The sequence below is a fragment of the Orycteropus afer genome, unplaced genomic scaffold, assembly GCF_000298275.1.
Source record: "Orycteropus afer afer isolate SDZICR_OR568_19922 unplaced genomic scaffold, OryAfe1.0 scaffold02007, whole genome shotgun sequence".
NCBI lineage: Eukaryota > Metazoa > Chordata > Mammalia > Tubulidentata > Orycteropodidae > Orycteropus > Orycteropus afer.
Genome location: NW_006923594.1, coordinates 16,571 through 36,804, shown reverse-complemented (window position 1 = coordinate 36,804; position 20,234 = coordinate 16,571). Strand labels below are relative to the sequence as shown.

At 50.9% G+C, this 20,234-nt stretch overlaps 1 protein-coding gene across 1 annotated transcript in view; it reads right to left on the bottom strand.

The window, feature by feature from the left end:
• Positions 1–7,144: 7,144 nt before the first annotated feature.
• TMEM185A (transmembrane protein 185A) overlaps positions 7,145–20,234 on the bottom strand; it is a gene marked incomplete at its 5' end in the record, with an annotated part of 13,895 nt that continues 805 nt past the window's right edge. Inside the window, 5 exons of the mRNA XM_007959194.2 lie at positions 7,145–7,389; positions 8,215–8,338; positions 8,850–9,026; positions 12,551–12,634; positions 17,746–17,953. Coding sequence (XP_007957385.1) covers positions 7,145–7,389; positions 8,215–8,338; positions 8,850–9,026; positions 12,551–12,634; positions 17,746–17,953 — 838 coding nt within the window. The remainder of the gene's footprint in view (positions 7,390–8,214; positions 8,339–8,849; positions 9,027–12,550; positions 12,635–17,745; positions 17,954–20,234) is intronic.

Below are 20,234 nucleotides of genomic sequence, written 5' to 3'. Positions count from 1 at the left end.
ACTGTGACATTAGGCAACAAATGCTACACTTGACCTACTCTGGTGCATGTCTCCTGCAGCCCTCTCTTGCTCTGGGACCACTTCTAGTTCAGTCATGTTTTACAGTTTTCTAAACACTGTCTTGGGGACAACAGTAGCATCCAGAGTTCTGGATCAGCTCAGTCTTTCTCTTGCAGACTTTGGGTAGGTGTCACGGCACAGCTCCAAAATCTTTTCATGTTCTGTTGACTCCTGGATTTCAGAAAGGTAGCCAGCCCTCTGCTGTGTCCCAGTCGACCTCAAGGTCACCTTGTGTCCTTCAACTGTTAAGTTCCAAATGGAGAAATGGGTAAAGGAAAGAGTGGCGTCTGAGGAGGTACACTACTGACGTCACGCATGAGACTATGTACTTCTAGCAATTCCTCTTCCGAGGCAACCCACCCTGTTTTCCATTGGGCAAACCTGCCCATCCCTGTTGGCTGGCACACAGACAAGCTTCTGGAGTGTTAAAGTGGATTTAAGGGGCATCCTCTCTACGTGACTCCAGTCAAGGTCACGAGGCACCTGGAAGCACAAGATGAGCAAAAGGCCCCTCGGAAAAGGGAGAGAGCTCACCAATCCACGATGCTTAGGAAGGTGACCAGGAGGCACCCACCCATCTCGACCTGACCATCGATTTCTAAGAGCAAGTAGATGGGCCTTCCATCTGTGGGCACCATGACCTGGGTTCACAGACGCTTCTGTGCGCCGTTCCTGTCTGTTCACTTTCTACCCACTTCTCAGCTGTCAGGGGACTCTCCTACCTGGGGCCATACTCAAAATCAAGGAGAGTGGTCCTTTGGGTGTTGGTGCTTGGGTTCACTTGTCACCTGATTTCAGATGTCTTTGGAGCTCTGTATCCAGCTACCTTCAGTGAAAACTGGCAAGTGTCCTTCCACGTTGATTAGGACAAAGCATGCTTTAAGGAGGCTCACTGCCGAGAGCGTGGGTTGCCCTTTGGACACTCCAAGCCACACACACCTGCTCTGTGCACAGAAGGGCTTCTCTCCTCCAGAAGGTACTCCCTAAGTGGCAATGCCACATCCCTTCCAGTTTTAGTTCTAAGTAAACTAGAAAATGTCCCCAGAGCCAGCCCTTGGAATAAAAGCCCAAGGGCCACATTGGGACCCAGGTTCTCATGACTCTTTTCAACACAAAGGTTGCCTGAAGGACTGAAGGACTGAAGTGAAGGAAAGGCAGTGACTTTCACTCCCACACATGTGTGGTGGGGCCCAGAAATGACCACATTTGTCCTCTTACAACGTGAGACTTGCTTTCTTCTTCTCCTTGAAATGAAGAGCATGTTGAGCCTAGGCTCCGACACCACAGGACAGTGTGCTCGGGTGGTCAGAAAGATGGGGTGATCACTTATCCACCAACATCAGGGTTCTGACCATGTGGGGCACTTCACAGACAGCTCTGGAAAGTGTGTGTGTGTGTGTAGGGTTCTCTGAGCAGCTTCATCACGCCTTGAAGCTCTTGGAATATGCCCTACGGGCCTGCTGTACACCAGGGATCCACGTGGTCACCTCTCCTTTGGCCGTGAAAGCACACAGTACCTGACAGGGCTACCCCAGTGCCAAGACACGCAAGTGACATAGACAAGAAGCATCACCGACAATGAGGGCCACACATTTTCTGGTGCTTTTATTGACCTGCATGTTTCCTGGCAAAACGATTGTCTAATGTGTGCTGGGCCCTGATGTCAGGGCAGTCTGGGGACGTGCAGGTGGGTGGCACGTAGTTTGAGAAGCAGAGGCAGTTGGTGCAGCAGGGGCATGGTATGGCCAGCGGGTGGGAAAACATGGACAGCCATGAGGGGCACGGGGACCCAGACATGGCAGAAGGGCCATGCAAGGTGGACGACTTGTGGTGTATAGGAGGCCCGGCCGGCAGGCCCACCATCGGGTCAAAGGCAGGCCCTAGGAAGAAGGCCGAGAGGAGCTGTGCAGGCTCAGTGGTGCTGGCCTGGAGGGCAGTCCCGGGAGCCTGGGTGCTCTGCGGCGGGCCAGGAGACGGGGCCGACGGCTCCGCCGTTGCCTCCAGGGCTGTCTGTCCGGCCTCACAGGCCTCGCTGGAGTCGATGGCAGAGCACACCTGACCTGCTGCTTCCAGCCATTGCTCTGGCCATTTCCCGGTCCCTTGGTCCCACTCGCTTGTTCTCAGTGAGAGATGAGCAGGCCTCCTGGCGCTCGGCCCCTGCAGTGCTGAAGGAGGTCTCGGCACTTCGGGCCTGCCCTCCCCTTGCTGGGAATCCGTGTCCAAGACTGGCTTAGATGCCGCTCTGATGCCCACTCCTCTGTTCATGTTCGCAAGGAGCTCAGGACGCTCTCTCTTCAAATAGGGACAACAGTAGAAACACAGCTGAGAGCCACTACTTCAAAAGAAAGAAATGAATGGCAGGTCACACAAAGACTGGCTGCGACTCGCGACGAGTATACACCCCTGAGCCGTGTGACCAGCCAGCCTGGGCGCCCTTCGCACAAAAGTCCCAGTCCCATATGGGGTGTGGAGACCCCACTGCTGATCCTCAACACTCCCCAACCTCAGGCTTGCACTTCACCCCTGGGAAAGGACTCCACATGCAAACTACCAAGGAGTCGGCCAGCCAACGGGGAATCTGCAGTTGCACAGTGGCAGTGAGGATGCTCACCAGCTTCCCGGTGACAGGGCAGCTGGCAGCACGCTTGACCCCCGGCTGGGGGCCACCTGCTCTTCATCACCGGGGGGCAGTGGCTCAGGCCTCTGCCTTCGGCTCCCTGAGTGTTGCGGTGCAGCATCTGAGCGCCCAGCTGGCGGGGCCCTGCTCTCGGCAGAGGAAGGAAATGACACACCTAGCAAGGGGACAAGTTCAAGAGCCGGGGAACCATGGCACTCATCGGTTGCAAGAGGGGACACGCCAAGCCGGAGACTTGGCCGCTGTCATCTCGGAAACCCTCTCCCTGCAGTCACTCAGTCACTGTCGCCACCACCCAGAGGGGACACTGGCACTGGAGCTGTCCTGCACCTCGACCGAAGTGCCCCATCTCCCTAGAGGCTGTCCAGGGAGTTCAACCACCTGGTCCACCAGCCTGCCACCTTAGTCCCAGGAGACCCTGGGTCACTGGTTACCTGGCTCAGGATGCACAGTGATGTCCATTCGGCCAGAAAGTTAGTGAGGCAGAAGGGGCCCGAGGCGGCGTGGAGGATTTTTCTGAGGGCATAGAGGTTGAGCTGGCGGGCTTAGTCCATGCCGTCCGTTTCCAAAATCTCTCTGGGAAACAGTTTTCTCATCGATCCCGATACACGTGCCGCCACAGTCCCACCAAACTGGCTGCTGTTCACGATGTGCCAGCGGTTTTCTTTGGAAAGGGGCGAGAAAACAGGCTGGCGGCCGGGACTCCTGCAGACAGAGCATCCTGGCTGGGGTGTGGCCTTTTGGACAAAGGCCTTTGGGGCAGCGCTGTTGAGGCTGTCTCCTTGAGCAGGATCCTCCCGTTGGGGTGGCCAGGTGGCAGCGGGTCGTCCCAGGCCCCTGTTGGTGCAGCTGGAGGAGCAGGCCCCTCATGGCCGGTCTGGGGAGCCCTGGCCTTTGTGGAAGAAACAGGTGAGCTGGGCCCAGGCCCTGGGGGGCTGCTTTGCTCGAGACGAGCCGTGCGAAGGGAAGGCTGAGCTTCCTTTCCGTCAACAAGCGCGTGGTATGGCCACCAGCCCTGTACTCACAATTCAGCTTCGGGCCTCACACAGGTTGTTGGGCAGTTACATCCTGACCCCCTAGCAGGTGACCTCACACAAGGCCCAGCTGCACCGACGTGTGGCCTGTCAGCATGTATGTTCTCACGTGGACCACGTGTGTTCCTTTCAGCTGACTGAAGCTTGCGTGTCTCCGAGAGCCCCTGGGTCCAGACAGAACCAGACAGAATTCAGCACCTCAAGGCGTTTAGAGCACCTGCTCAGCCGCGCCTGGTATGAAGCACCTGCCTGAGGTCCAAAGTGTCAAACGCTGAGCAGATCCGGGCTGGACATCCATACTCAAGGCTGCAGCCAGCCATTCTCGAGCATGGTCACAGGCAGGGGCAGCCAAGACCTCCCCAGAGACCCAGCCTATGACATGCCCACAGCGTGGACACGGCCCTTCGCCTCCAGACACTCCATCACACACCCTGTGTCTCCGTGGTCTCTCGGTGACAGGCCCACGTGCCTTCTTTTCCTTGGTCACGTCAGAGAGAAACGCATATTGGATCTGCCCGTGTCGGCCTTCCGCAACTGACCTTTGGAGGCTGGGCCTGCAGCTCCCACGTGGGCTGGCTGTCCACTCACAGCAGCATCTACGTCACGCTCTGCCTGAGGGAAGCAGCAGCTTTCCCAGCACGAGTGTTCTTCCCGCTGTGTCCGTGACTACTCACCGACTGTCTACCCCTGACCAGACAGGTTCTCTGGCTACTTTGAACCTGCTGTATCCTTCATCAGAAAATGCAGGCTTGCCAAAGGAATCTTGTCACTAAAGGGGAAAGACCAGGTTTCTGGTCACGGAGCTCGGTCACAGGATGGGTATGCCATTTGTCTGCATCTGAACAAAGACTCCCTCCTGGTGTCAGGACACGCAGGCCAGCCGCACCTCAACAGTCGCCTTCCTCCTCCCCCTTCCCCTTGGCCCGTGCACACCAGCCTGCGCCCCATCAAGTCTTGGGTACAGAAGTCCGAGTCCCTTTATCTGTCTTCTGCCTGCAACACACTGCGGGGCGCATAAACAGGGGCTCTCCTTGTCAGTTCCCTCTGGGATGTGGGGCTGAGGAAGACTGGCCCTGTGACGGGTCTTGCCCAGGGGCTCTCTGTCCTAACCTCTGCGTGAGTCACAAAAGCTTGTCACGGGGAGTGCCTGTTGGTTGCCGAGAACAAAAGCCCTGCCCGAGCTCATCTTTCACTCTGGCTCACTGCACACCCGCACAGGGGACACCACTGCAAGTCGCCCGGTCCTGACCTGAGCACAGGGATCGTCCACACCCAGCCGTGCCCTCCAGGCAAGGCAGCACCGGCGACCTGGGCGCGAGGCTCCCGCCCCGTGGCTGAGAGCCAGGGCTCCCCCTCAGAAGGCCCAACTGGTGTCCTGGCCAGGCCATGTGGAGCTGCGCCAGCTCAGTCGCGTCATGTGGGTGACAGTGGCAGCACCTGCCCTACAGGGCTGTGGGGGTTCAGAGAGCGCCCAGGGAGCCCAGCACCCGGCAGTCAGGCCTAGCTGCTGCTGTTGCTTGCAGAGATGTGTTTGACAGCAAGTTTGAAACCCTAAGAGATGCTTGCCTATGCCCTTGGGTAGCAACAGGACATCATTTATTCAACAGCAAGGGCTGGTTCTCCTTGTGGGTGGCTACTGGCCATGCACTGACACGCCACCTGAGGCCCCTTTCCGTTCAGTGGCACAGGCGACAGGGTGAGCCAGGGAGGAATTGGCATGGGAAAGTTTGCTTCCATGTCACCAGTGAGGACATTCACTGGAAGGACCACTGGATCCTGATTCCCCTGGGAGACCAACCAGCTTGCAACCCCTGGGACAGGAGGCCCAGGCTCATGAGCTGCAGCAAAGTTGATATGTCATCACCTAGGTAATGGCAGAATCTTGATGCCATCCCCTACTGCCCTCCCATCTCCTTCAAGTTGTCCCTGGAAGCCCCGAGTTCTCAAGGCTTCTCCCCTGCCTGGCTGTCCTGTAGGCCCACAGGCCCTCAGAGGCTGGCGGAGCCCGCGGTGAGTTTCTTGGACCGTCCGTACAACAAGCTGCATACGGGGCACGTTTCAAATGAGGAACCACTTTATTGAACAGCTGAGCGAGCCAAAGTTGTGAGTGTTGCTGGACTTCCTTCACACCATGCAGGCGGGCACAGCCACGCCGCCCCTTTCTTTCTGCCAACTGAGCAGATGCACTGCCAGGGAAGGAGCTGTGTACAGGATTCCACTGGAGCCCAAATCCCCACCGAGCAGTGGCCTCCGCTGGGTATCCTCCTCGCTTCTCCTGCCTGAGAACGTCAGCCCTCCTCTTTCCCTCCTTTAGAAAATGCTGCCTTTGTTTTCTGGCTGAAGGTTCTCCTACCTGCAAGAATTAATTGGATTTCCCCCTTTGGTCCGTGGCTGCCCCAGCAGCGCTTACCCAAAGCGCTGTCAGAGTGAAAGAATGGGACCCTGGCTAAAGCGCTCTCGTGACCACAGTCCCAAAGGTGCAGACTTGATCTACCCATGATTCAGTTGGCCAGGTTTGGTTCTTGGCCACCGTCTACATGGTTCGTTTCAGGTAGTGGTCTGTCGTGTTTGCCAAACCAATGGCCCCCAGACTGGAGAATAAGCCAGGCCTTTTCCTGCTTGCAGTAGACGTCCTGGCAGTAGCAGCTGCTGTCCCCGGAGAAGCTCACTTTTGTGAATGGCTATGTCCCGCATAGGAGTGGCCCTACAGGGTGGCTGGTATGCTACTGGCCTCCCTCCTACACAGAGCATGTCCATCTCCAGTCCACACTGATAAAAAAATACTTTAACCAAATAGACTGTACAGAGTAGGATTTCACACCATCTGTCACAATGCTAAAATCTTTGTATAAATACTATACAGGCTTGGAGTTCCTCCATGACAAAGGGCTCACCAAGGAGGCTGTGAGTAAAATCGGCCCAAGAGCAATGCCCTCCAGGGTAGGGCGCTGGAAACGAGGCCTGTTAAGATGTACAAACCAGTGGGCGACAGCGACATGTATTTGGCGCCTAACGCCTAGGCCCAGCAGACGTTTGGTTCACCCATCATGGCCGACACACGCTCTCCAAACATGCTCTAGTTGAGCATTTTATCAAAGATCCTCGAAGACACCCCTGCTTCGTCCTGATTGCCACCCTGTGAGGGGGATAAGCCCGTTTCTCCCCTCCTCGAGGGTAATGTCTCCCTAAAGCACCTTTCCTCTGACACCCCCCCACCATGCGGTGCAGTGCCCTCTGCCCCTGTGGCACGTGATGGGGAGACACAGATAGGCTTTGAATGCAAACAAGGCATGAGATGAGCGTCCCTGGAGACCCAGGTGCAGTTCCAGTCCTGGTTGGAGGATGCACACAGAGGCAGAGGCTGGGGGAGGAGTGTGTCTGATCCAGCGACATTCCCTCCTGGAAAGAAGCGGCTCTAATCCGGCATTTCGATGTTTAACTTGGGAGGAGGGAGGACATACTTTCCAGGGCTCTGTGTAATGACGACCCTGGCCTTCTTTCGAAACATAGGAGCAATTTTAGGTGGTTCTGGAATGGGGGTTTCTTCGGTTTCTTCATTATCTTCGTGATGGAGATCATATGAAATGTTTCCATACTCTCTTAAAAATGGGAAAATTTCCAGCAGAAACTGACAGAAATCTTTGCGAATACCGAACCACCCTGAAAAATAAGAAAGTACTTTTTCAAAAACAAGGTTCAACTGAGTTTCACCTGCCTTTTTCTTCCTGAATGTGGAGTTGTACTCAGTAATGCTTCATTCTGATGCCCCAGAAACCAAGACTGAACGTGGTCTGACATCCTGGAACCTGACCAGGCCCTCCAGAGGACTCTGTGCGTACGCACACTTGAGAACCACGGTTCTAGTGACGGTCAAATACCTCTGGCCACCTAGACTATGCTGCCAGGCTCTGAGAGAGGAGTCCAGAGATTCATGTGGGATACAGAATGTCATCCAAGTAGAGGAATTCTGTCATCCCCAGCATGTGCTGGCCCAGGCCAGCAGGAGGCTGGGCTCTCAGGGCCCCTCCGCCACTTCCTGGAGGCCTGTCTTCCTGTTGCACCACAGGACAGGCAGCTCGGCACTGGTTCTGATGCACAGCCCACAAAGACAGCCTGGGCTGCAGTCATGGTCTCCTGTCACCTGCACTGGCTTTCAGAAAGGCAGCCTCTGGGCATGTGCACAAAGCGGCGCCAAGCCTCGAGAGAATGGGACCCCTCCCAGATCCTTTCACGTCAGCGTGGTGCACCGTGGGCTTGGAAAGGCATTCCTCACCTTGTAGCCCAAACCGCTCGACAAGGGTGGTGCTGGCCAGGGGAGAGCCGGTGGAAGACCTGAGAACCACCTCGGCCCCAGCTTCCCAGACAGCTGTCTTCATCCGGAGCCCTCAGGCTCCTCTTTCCCTAGAGCGTGGGCAGGCAAACATGAACACACACACACACACACACACACACATCCCCGAGGGCTTCTAAATACCATATACATACAGTGGTTTCCTCCCTTCTGTCCAAAGGTGGTTGCCATGAGCGTGATCAGCGAGAGCCACAGTGGGACAAATATTGGTATACAAGAGAATGTATTGTGGCCATCCAGTTTGTGAACCAGCAAGATCTACAAGAGAAACAGCCAAGGTCATGCTGATGCAACATCTGGGAGTGGTCAGAGGAAGTCTGCAGCCAGCGTCATGCCAGACACCCCTCGTCAGGTCTCAGGGAGGGGCGTGAGCACTAGAGCAAAGCCTGGCCACCCTCCACCCAGTCAGGAAGGGGCAGCCCAGAGGCCAGGCCTCTTCATGACTAAGCCCATGTAGTCCCCAAGACCTGTGCCTCTCACGGGCAGGTCTCTTGGTGCTTGTGCTAAGGAGTAAACAGTGCCTGTGACACAATCCTGCACAGAAGTAAAATACAAAGCCCAACTTTCCTTTTCAAACAGCAGCAGCAGCAGCAGTTAACTAGGAGTGGGTGCTGGCTACCAGGAGCCCTCTCACGAGACAGGAAAGGCTATTCTCATTTTCCCAACTGTCTCTTGTAGGCATCTGTGCAGGGGCTGGCTGCCCCGGGTGTTTGGCCACTGTTACTGGGAGGGTGTGGCTCAGGGTGTCAAATGGCCCCGTAGAAGGTACCTCAAAAGTAAGCAGCGGAACGACGATGGTCATCCAGCTCAGGGCCATTGTTATGTGTGTCCTTCGCTGCTCCGCAATCACGTCCATGGAGCGCAGGAACAGGACAGACCACACAATGTAGTAGAGGACAACCAGGCACAGGAAGGCCATGAGAATCCATAAGGGGACACACACGACCTGAGGGCAAGAGAGACAGCTCTGCAGGCGGAAGCGCTGGAAAAGCTTTGCTGGGTCTCCCCAGTCAAGACAGCGCAAGACTCAATATGGGCAGTCCCACCTTCCACAACAGCTGGAGGGACAGCACAGTACACTTGGCACAGGGCCTGCGCTCTGGAATGTTCTCTGCTGGTCACTCTGCTGGTAGACACGGCTTGCCTCTGCGTCCCCTCCCCTGCTTGTCATCCAGTCCTGTTAGCATCCCAACTCCTTGAGGCTCTAGCTAGTTGGCAATGGATTTGGGAACTTACTCCCTGGAATTGTCAGCTGTCCAGCTTTCCACAGAGCCCTGCTGATTTCCCACCCCGACGCTGGGTGCCCGCCCTCCCCTGCCTGGGCCTCCACACTAAAACGGGCTCTGGACGATGCTGCAGGACCGGAAGGACCTTGCTCCACCTCAGGCAGCCCGCAGGACAAGCGTGGAGGCACCTTCTGGCCCAGCTCTCTGGACTTTTCTTCTTTTGTATATAAATCTGTGACTTTTAACACATGTACAGATTTAAGTAGCCATGCCCAGAATGAACACCAAATGGTTCTATCACTGCAAATGCCCCATGCCAGCCTAGCTGTCACACACTCTCCCCACCCAGATACCCTGACAACTGCTAGCACTATACTTTCGTCTTTTGTAGAACCTTAGACATGGAATCAGACAATCCGCAACCTTTCAGCCTGGCTTCTCTCAACCAGAATACCTTTGAGCTTCATCACCGTGGTGTGTATATGGACGCTGTGTATATATGAACGGGTGTTTCCTTTATATTGCAAAGTGCTATTCCATGGTATGGATGTACCCATCTGTGTATCCAATCACTGAACGGTAATGGGGGTTGTTTCCAGTTGGAGGCAATCATAAATAAGGCTGCTACAGATTTCCACACATGGGTCTTGGTGTAAAGCCAAGTTGGCAATTCCCAAGGGTAAATTACCCCCAGGGTGAATACCAGAGGAGGCTGGCCTTAACTTCCTGAGAAACTGCCAGGTTGTTTTCCAGCCCTGCGGCTGCACTTTATATCCCTAGCAGCCATCTTTGTGGGTTCCAATTTCTACCTTTTCTTGTCAACACTTGCTATTGTCTTTTTGATTATAGGCATCCTCACTCACTGGCTCCCCATTGGTTTTCCAAGGCTGTTAAGTCTTCATGGAAGCAGACTGCCTCATCTTTCTGCCATGGAACTGCTGGTGGGTTAGAACCACTGACCTTTTGGTTAGTAGTCAAATGCTTTAACTACTACACCAGCAGAGCGCCTTACAGGCATCCTCAAAACCAAACTCACTACCATCGACTCAGATCTGACTCATAGCGACCCCTCCTTGGGTTTCCAAGGCAGTATCTCTACAGAAGTAGATTCCCCAATCTTCCTTCAGAGTGGCTGGTGGAACTGAACCCCCAGCCTTCTAGTTAGCAGTCAAATGCCTTAGGCATTACGACAACAGAGCTCCCACAGGGATCCTAGTGGGGATGAAATGACATTTAATGGTGGTTTTGATTTGCATTTCCTTGATGGCTAATGAAGTTGAGCCTCTTTTCACATGTTGATTTGCTATTTGCATGTTCTCTGGTAAAATGTCTGTGCAAGTCTTCTGCCAATTTTTAAATTTGGGTGTTTATTCTCTTATTTCTGAGTCTGAGAATTCTTTATTACTCTCTGGATAATAGTTCTTTGTCAGGCATGTGCTTGGCAAATACTTTCCCTGCCTCTGTGACTGGTCTTTTCACTCATTTTACTTTGACTTTGAGGATGTCCAAATTTATGGATTTTTTTCTTGTATGGACCATGCCTTTGATGTCATGTCTTAGAACTTTTTACTCATTCTCAAGTCCTCAAGATCTCCCCTATTTCTAGTTTTACCTTTTGCTGATAGATCCATAGATCCCTCTGCAGTTGGTATCTGATTTGCAATCCTCTTGACCAGCTAGTTGGTGGCTGTCGGTTTTGCTAGATTTTACGCACGGAGTACTATGTGTTCTGCCTGCTAAAGCACTTCTGTCATCACACGGTCCCTGAAGTTCTATCCTCATGACCTCACCAGCCTTACTTACTTTACTTGACCCTTGTGGCAAACGTGTCATCAGATTGCTTCATCTGTTGGGACCCGCACAAGACTGGGGCTTGAGCAATCCCTCAGTTAACTTCCAGAAAACACTCAAAATCCCTAACTGTATGTGCTCCTGATTTGAGCTTTCCTCCATGTCACTACAGAGTTACCCAGATATTGCACAGGGACTACAGCGCTTCTTGCTCAGAGGCTTTGGGCAGAAATTATGAATGCCGCCTGCACTAATTACGGAGGCGCCTGTGTGCCCTTATTTTCTTCCCTGCCCCTAAACGATGATGATTATTTTTTTTTTTACTAATTTTTTTCCAAATGTAAACCATGTTCACCACAGAAAATTTCTAATGTGCAAAAGTGTACAATCAACACACTCCATGATTCTATCCATCTGAAATTCCATTCACCAAAGCAGGGGGAAGGCGAGCCAGCAAAAGCACACAGGTTTCTTCTTGGAGAGATGAAAATGTTCTAAAATTGACTCTGGGGATGGTTGTATCTATGAAGATGCTTAAAGCCACTGAAGTGTACACCTTAAATGGGAGAACTATACCGTATTGAACAATATCTCAATAAAGCTGTTAAAATATAAATTCAAAAGAAAAATAATCTGACAACAAAAACAGAAAGTGAACATCAAGCAGCTGGGGTACAACTTACCCCCAAGAGCTAAAGAAGCCCCTCTGCCTTTGGGCCCTATCTTCTTTCTATGCATTTAATAGTTGACACCATACAGTATTCTCACATTTGCAGTATACCATCCATCCACCCTCTGTCCGTCCATCCATCCATTCACCGCCATCCATCGTCCCTGCACTGTCAATGTGAACCAAACACTCACTAACTGGAGCCACAGTTTTCAAAGCTTGCCTTAGACTCCAGCACCTGCAGGAGCACGCGCTGACACACCCTTCTGGAAAGCAAGCTGGCAGCGCAGCCGTACCAGAGAATCCCCAGAATTCCCACGCTCTAACCCAGTACTACTGCTTCTGGAGTTGTGCCTGCAAATACTATCCCCAAACCAGGCAAAGACTGTTATGCACAAAAATAAACACAGCAACGTGCTTTATGATCACAAAACACTGGAAAAAAACTAAATATTCAGAAATAGGTGGATGGTGGAACAGTAATTTGCATGAATTAAACGTTAAAGTTTGTTTATAAAGAATTGCCCTGAGGAAATGTGATGATAACGATATTAAAACCAAAAAGCAGGATATGCAATCATACATACAGTATGATCTCAGCTTTCTGTACAAAACAGTAAAACCCAAACAGGAAACAGAAAACACGAACCATGGTTATCTCCCAGTGGTAGGATCAGGGCTGATTCTTATCCTATTAGCTATAGCTCTCCCAACTTTCAAGGCACATGAATGACTTTTACAATAAAAAGAAAAGTTTATTTAAGGATTTAGAAGGTTACGTACAAGCCATGGCCAGTGGATGATCTTGTCCAGTCTTAAGGCGATGAATATAAACTGAAGAATGTTGACAGAGCACAGGATTTCTAACTAAAAAGGAAAAGAAGAATTAAACAAAGGAAAAGCTGTGTTCAACACTGGAATGATTTGGTTAACAAACTATAAGGTAATGCAAATCACAATCCAGTAAAACCTTTTTAAGTGACACTGGTTTTTGGCATCAGAGGAGCCAAGCAGTGCTGTCCCCAAGAGCGACCTGCTGCTGGTGTGCGCCTTGTCCCTGCTGCTCGGGCGGCCCCACTCTTTATGCTGCCCAAAGCCTGAGCAGTGGATTTGCCAAGCTTCCTTCCTGTCCCACCAGTGAGCATCTCTATCCGTAACCATCCCCGCACTTCCTCTTCTCTTACCCAAGCCTACCGGGCTACTGGGGATCCCACCCTTTCTTTCTGCTAATATCAAAACAGAGATTCCCCACCACAGCTTTAACCCTGCCTATTCCACTGATCCTCCCCACAGTTCAGAAACAAATTCAATGATTTTCTGTTAAAAATAAAACCAGCCCCAAACCAAACAAAGCCACCCTCTCTTGATCCCATGCCCTCTCAGCCCTGGCTCTCTCCTTCCCTTGCTTTGTGAGCAGGCACAGGAAATTAACGTCCACTGCCTCAACTCCCCCCACTAGGTCTTTCCACTGCTTCATCCTGGTGACAATTACCCCCCACTGTGGTGTCAGAGTGTTTCAGTTTCAGAGTTGCACCCTGGCAGAGCTGGCCACTCCTTCCCGCCTCAAACTCTCCTCCTGGCTTCTAGGGCACCACCATGTAGAGTGTGAACCCAGTAGAGACACATACACACATGTGCCCCCACCTGAACTCATTACACCGCCCTGGCGAGAGAATGAACTCACATTGCCTCCTCCTGGCTGGTTCTCCAAGTTGTCTCCAACCTGCCTAATTTCAGAGGCCTGACCCAGCTGTCCACATGCCCTGGGGCTGTCCAACAGGCAACTCAATGAATCCAGTACCAAACTGTACCTTTAACCCTGTCCCTCCCCCATCTCTGTAAGGTGCCAAATTGTCTAATTACCCTGACTACGAGCAAGAAGCTGGACAGCACTCAGAATCCGCGTCCCACACTTCTCATTCAGTCACCAAGTCCCACCTGCACACCTGACTCCTGTCTGCTTTCTAGTCAACGACTGACCTCCTAGCTCAGGCTTCTCGTCAACCCAGCCCTGCCCCTTCCATAGTCCCCTTACCCACATGCCCCACCCCCCAGGCTGCGCTCCACCCTGAAGGTGGAGTGATACCCAGCATGATGGCACCACGTGCCATCCTTCCACGTGCTCCACAGCCCACAGAATGAAAATCGGAACTTTATACCACGAGACACAAAGCCCAGAGGTTTCCACAATGATTTTCAACCCTAGCAACTGCCAAAGCCCAGCTTCACAACCATTAGCAACGGAACATATGCAACGGGACCTAATAAGAAAGCCATATGCTACTCTGAGCTACTAGTTCACACGTTGTCCCAAGAAATGGCAAACGGAAACTATCCCAGCGTGGTAGTTAAAGTCATGTGTCAACTTGGCTGGGCCTGGTTGAGTGGCTGGGCAGCTGGATGTAGTTACTCCCCATGGTGAGATTGGTAATTAACCCCATGGTGGAATTTACTAGAGCAGCTGAGTAGCTGCTTTAGGGACGTGGGCTGCTTCCAGTATATAAGAAGCAACTTTGAGGAAGGTCTCTAGCTTTCAGGCATGCTTGAACCCTGCAGGTAGCTGAGCTGTTGTTCAGCAGCTTGCCATGTTGCCCTGCCAATCTTGGGACTTTTAATGGACTTAACAAATGGCCAGCCGTGTGGTTTGGTAACATCAGGACTGTGCCTTCTCACTTGTCAACACTGGGTTTGTCAACCTCGGGTTTGTCAACCTCAGCAGCCATTAGCTGTCTGAGTGAAGAGATGCCTCCAGCTTCAGTGGGCTGGGAGCAAGAGGCACAGCTGAAGCCCAAGGTCAAGGGGCTTTCACCCAGGCCCTAGAGCCTCACAATTGCAACTCGGACTTCTATCCTCCAAAGTTGTAAGAGAATAAACTCTTGTTTGCTAAAGCCATCCCATTTGCGGTATTTCTGTTAGAGCGGAACTAGGGAACCAAGACACCTGGGGTGCCCCGGGGCGCTTCAGATGCTCTTTGAGAGCTGTGACTCTGGTCCCGATTCAGCCCAATCTCCTCCTTCAGTCTTCCTTTCCCTCAACTCCCTTTTCCCACTTCACACTCCAGTCACACCTGCACTACCACTAACTCACTCAAGAGGATCGATTTTCTCACGCCTCTAGCCTCTGTATGATTTATTCCCTCTCCTTCCCTGCCTACACAGCCGCCACTGCTCCCTCCCATCTCTGTGGGAGGTGAACTCTGTGAGGGGCCTTCCTTCTAGGACAAGAGCCACGAGGGCACTCAACTCCTGACACACTGTTCATTCTCACAGGAAGGAATGACATGCATGTAACGCCAGGAAGTACTTCTATGGTTTGGCATTAGGAACACACAAGTTTCCAGCTCTTGCTTTCTAAAAAGCAAAGTCTCCCATTTTGCTTGGTTTCCTAAACTTCCTTCTCAGCCCCTGCCCTCTCAGGGCCTCTCCACTTGGGCACCGCTGCTCCCCTAGGATATGTGCAGGGGCACATTTTGGGATGTCAAAGGCCGGCCTGGGGAGGCAGGGCCACTGCTAGGACTTAGCAGGCAGAGACCAGGGATGGTGACTGTCCTGCAACGCACCACACAGTTGTATTCAAAACAGTTCCCTCCAAAAATGCTGACAATACCCTTGCCCCCAGCAAGAAACAATGGCCACATAGGTCCCAATTAACATCTCTGCATCTCAGTGGTTGCCTTTCACTGTCAGCTTTTGGAAATGACTGCCAGCTTGGTTCTAGGGCTTTTGCTCAGGTAACAGAAGAAACATGCAAAGCAATGGAGGCAGAACGTCAAAAGATCTGGATGACTGGGTGGAGATGGTCCCTTTCACGGATACACAGAATAAAGATTTAGGGCAAGTTGGAGAAGGTGTTGGGAGCTAGTGCAGAAATTCGTTTACAAGTAAGACTTTAGGAGTTAACCACGTCTAGGTGGCAGTGGAAGCAGGAAGTGTGAGCAAGACGGTTCGGGAAAGAGCACACAGCTAGACTAGAGCATCCCCCAGACTAGAACCCTACGCGACAGCAACGGGGGAGGAGTCAGTGAGCAAGAGGAACTCCGCAAACCTAAGACAGAGGTGGCCGTAGAGGTGGGGGCCACCAGGCGCTAGGGGAGTCTCGGGATGTTTCAAGCCACGTGCAGGGCATTTCTATGGAGGGAAGGGAGAAAGAAACGCCATAGCCAAGCAAAGGAGCACCAGGGTTCTACGGTTGATGTTTTGTTTTTTAAGATGAGCCCAAAGTTCCTGGACAGTGTGGACAAGCTCCAGAGGGAAGGCTGAGGGGCGCCAGGACACGGTGGTGAGAGAATGGGCAGTGGCAAAGGAGAGCGGGAGATCTCTAAAAGGCAAGCGTTTCGCATGACTACTGGAAAACAGGAGGTACCACAGAGCCAGATGGGTGGCCGCTGCAGAGGGGAGGGTGGGCCTAGCTCCCTGCTTCTCACACTGGTTTTCATTAGCACCATCACTCCAGGGGGTTTTGTGGATTTTTTTTCCCTCATTGCCCATCACCACAAAAGTTTAATATACAAATGTTTTGTATCTTTATGCATGTATCTGTGCTTTATGTGTAAAAAGAGTAAGATTCCCCGCCAGTCTCCTGAGAAGGCATGGTCAGACGGAAGCTGGGGACTATAAATCCGTGGTACCCAGTTCATGGGCCACATGACTATCTTCAATAACACCTAGCAGATAGCCAAAGGCAAGTAGTGCAGATGATAAAGGGGTGGTCCGACGATCGTTTAAGGTGCTGTAGGGAGGGTGGCCCGCATGGCACAGGTACCTTCCCTCCAGGTTGTACCCCTACTGACCAACCCTGGAGGTCTTTCCTCCAGGACCAGAGTTAAGAAGCCCTGCCCCGTTCAAGAGCAAGCCCTTCCTGATACTCTGGGTCTTGTTGCCTCTGGCTCCCAGAAAGCCTTGACCCATCAGCCTCCTTTCAATTGGCACCTTCCCCTCAGGGTACATGCTTGACGCTCACATACCCTGAAACACCTTCTGCCTCCTAGATGCCTTCCAGCCAAACTGCGGTCTCCTTGCTCCACTCTTCAGCCAGTTGGTGAAAGCAAAGAGTCTGTACCCTCCAGTTCTCCTCTCAAGCCATCTGCACGTGGCTCTGGGCCCTCAGCTTCCTCGCAGTTAAGCACAAGGCTTTGGAGTCAGGCTGACTGAAGTGGAACCATAGCCCTGCCGCTAACGTGTGGCCAGGAACAAGTAATTTCCCTCTCTGGGCCGCCTCATTTTTCCCAAATGGAAAACAGGGATGATAACTGCACCTACTTCACAGGGTTGTTGTGAAAATTTAATAAGACACTGCATACAAGGTGCCTAGCACCATTCCTGGCACACGGTAAGTGCTCAACACATCTCATTTCCTACCCTTATTTCCAATACCAGGGACTGCCAGAAGAACGAACAAATCTATCCTGGAAAAAGTAGAGCCAGAATGCTCCTTAGAAGCCAGAATGGCCAGACTTCATCTCACCTACTTTGGACACGTTTTCAGAAGGGAACATTCCTTGGAGAAGGATATGATGCTGGCTAAAATAGAAGGTCAGCAAAAAAGGGGTAGACCCTCCAGATGGATTGACACAGTGGCTGCAACGATGGGCTCAAGCACAGTAAAGATCGTGAGGCTGGCACAGGACCAGGTAGTGAGGGTTTTGTTCTGTGGTACACAGGGTCCCTATGAGTCAGAATCGACTCAATGGCACCTAACAACACTACCCTAATTTCTACTATTATTAGCATTACTAGGACCGCTACTTTATTCATCTGTGTATCCCCTATGCTTAGACACCAAAACCAAACCAAATCCACAGCTATCAAGTTGAGTCCGACTCACAGCAGCCCCGATTGGGTTTCTGAGGGGGTAAATCTTTTATGGCAGTAGATTGCCCCGTCTTCTTCGGCAGAGTGGTTGGTGGGTTTGAACCGCCAACCTTCTGGTTAGCAGTCGAATGCATCATATATAGCATTATTAAACATATGAAATCTTACCTCTAGGGACCTGTCATGTCGAAACCCCCAAACACAAGCAGCGACAGACACGGGGGAGACAAAGAAGAGCGGCATGAAGACCAGAAGCCAGAAATGGCTTCCTCTCTCAATTCGGTCACAGACTAGAACCTCAAACATCAGCAGAAGCAAGTGGATGCCCACTGCAATTAGCATGGCTTTGAACTCCACACACGTTTCTCCTTCTGCTCTAAAAGGGGACATGGAGGGGAAAATAAAATTCTCAGTTCAGAATCTGCATTACAAGCAAGCAGTCCATGTTGATACTTTGAATTTTATTTGTAAATCTGATGAAAAGTGAAGGAAAACCAGGTAGAAATTTAATGGAAACCTTATCTTTAATAGACAATCTTTACCATCAAGCTAGGCTGGAACTGTACGAGGACTCGTGAGCGACAACCAGTTACTATTCCTGACAGTACCCGTGTACGTGTTTGTTCACAACCTGAAATTTAGCTGTAAGAATTGCTTCTCAGATTATTCAAGCCAATAGCTTCTACTGCTTAAATCTGAGACACTTTACTTAAATGTTATGATCCTCATCTCTCAACCAACTAAAAACCATGTCTATCATTTCATGTAATATGATAAAAACTACCTCTAGGTTTATGAACAAGTGTGGGTTAGTTAGGTTTCAAGAAAATATAGTGACCATGGTTAGGTGCTATTTGAAAATGCAAGTAAAAAGTATAAATGTCTTCTTTCTAGTCCACCGGGATGAGTTAACACCTGTAGATGAAAGAGAAAAAAAGAGCGAAAGAGTTAATAGTGTTCTCAAACAAAAGCAGGTTATTTAGCTGCAACTGCAGTAGCATGCGTGAATTGAACACATTCACAAATGAAAAGAACAAGGCGACCAATCAGGAAAATGTTTCATAATGCATTCCAAAGGCCTACAATATTCATTCAAAAATACACACTAACACTGATGACCCATCTTGTTGGTGATAATACACCCGAGTTTGGGGCACACATAAAAAAATGCAGTCAGCGATTATTCCAGCAGGATTCAGTACAGTCAATCACACTTGCCCACTTCCTTTCCTTACTCTAAAAACCTTAAACCAACAGAGAAGAGTTCAAATAGCATCTCAGTATCGATTAAGAGGAGCGTGCAAGTGGGCATCCAAGGCACAGCTGGTCTCTATTCACCTCGAACAGCAGAGGAAGATGGTGGGTCAGGAATAGGAGGAGGACATGGAATCTGTGGCTAACTGCCACCATGAACCGCCTCCTCTGCTGTGTGACCAGTGCTGGATGGTGCCCAGCTACCATTACTGAACATCTTGATCAAAGATTCTACAGAAGAATCCTGATCAAAATGGGGAAAATGCAGAAGAGAATTTCAAATTCTCATGGACTTGACTTTCTGGTACCATGGAGGCTGGATGAACCCCTGAGATTACTGTCTTGAGATAATCTTTAAACGTTAAACCCAAAATATCCCCTGAAGTCTTCTTCTTAAATCTGAAAAACAGTTTAGCTTAACTTGTTAAAAAAAAAAAAAAAAGTCTGCTGTGAGCATTCTGCTCTTTGAAGAACTATCTGTATGGGATCAAATTGACAACAGCAACTCGAAAGATTAGATAGGAACCTTAGGGGACAGTGAGTTATATTAATGGGAGAGGAACAACTCAGGAAAGGAGGGTGAGAATGGTCACACAGCTTGAAGAATGTCACCTATTGCCACTAAATGATACAAGTAGAAACTGTTGAACTGCTGTATGTTTTGCTGCATACAGTATCAAAAATAACAAAAAAGGGGGAAAATCAATTAGTGACACTTGAAATGTTTAGTTATTTAATTTTTCATTATTTGAGTGTCAAACATTAGATACCTGAAAATATCCCATAAAAAAGAAAAGACTTGGATCCGCACAGATAATCTTATTAAAAAAAAAAAAAAAAAACTAAGAACTTTCAAATAGCTACACATGGAAATGCATCTGCCTCCACAAGGCTTCTGGAGTTTCCGCTCTTCTGGGAATAAAAAGGAATCAGAAAATAGTGGCTGAGCAAAAGACAACTGAAGAAATTTTCTGTGTGCAATACATAATTTACATGATCTAAATCTTAGTGTACTTTAAAGTTAATACCAAGAACTAAACATGCTGAGGGGTCCCAATGTCTACTTTTCTCATTGGAGCAGCTGCCCTAGGTTGCTACACAGACCCCCTCTCCCTTCCCCAGCTGCTTCCTGACCATTCCCTTCCCTCCTCACTGTCCCTGTGAAGGTTTACACTAGGCCTCCACCTCACCACAGGCTCACATCCCTGTTACTCAGTTAAAGCCTACCTTGGTGGTACATTCATTCCTTTCTGGCCTTCTAGTCTCAGTGAGGGAGAAAGGACAGAACAGGGTGGCCTCCTCACACTCTGGCTCTCCCAGGCCCCAGCAGCACCAGGCTGTTGGGACTAGAGTGAGACAACTCGTGAGAATGTAGACCAGCTGAGGCATCCAGGAAGATGGGT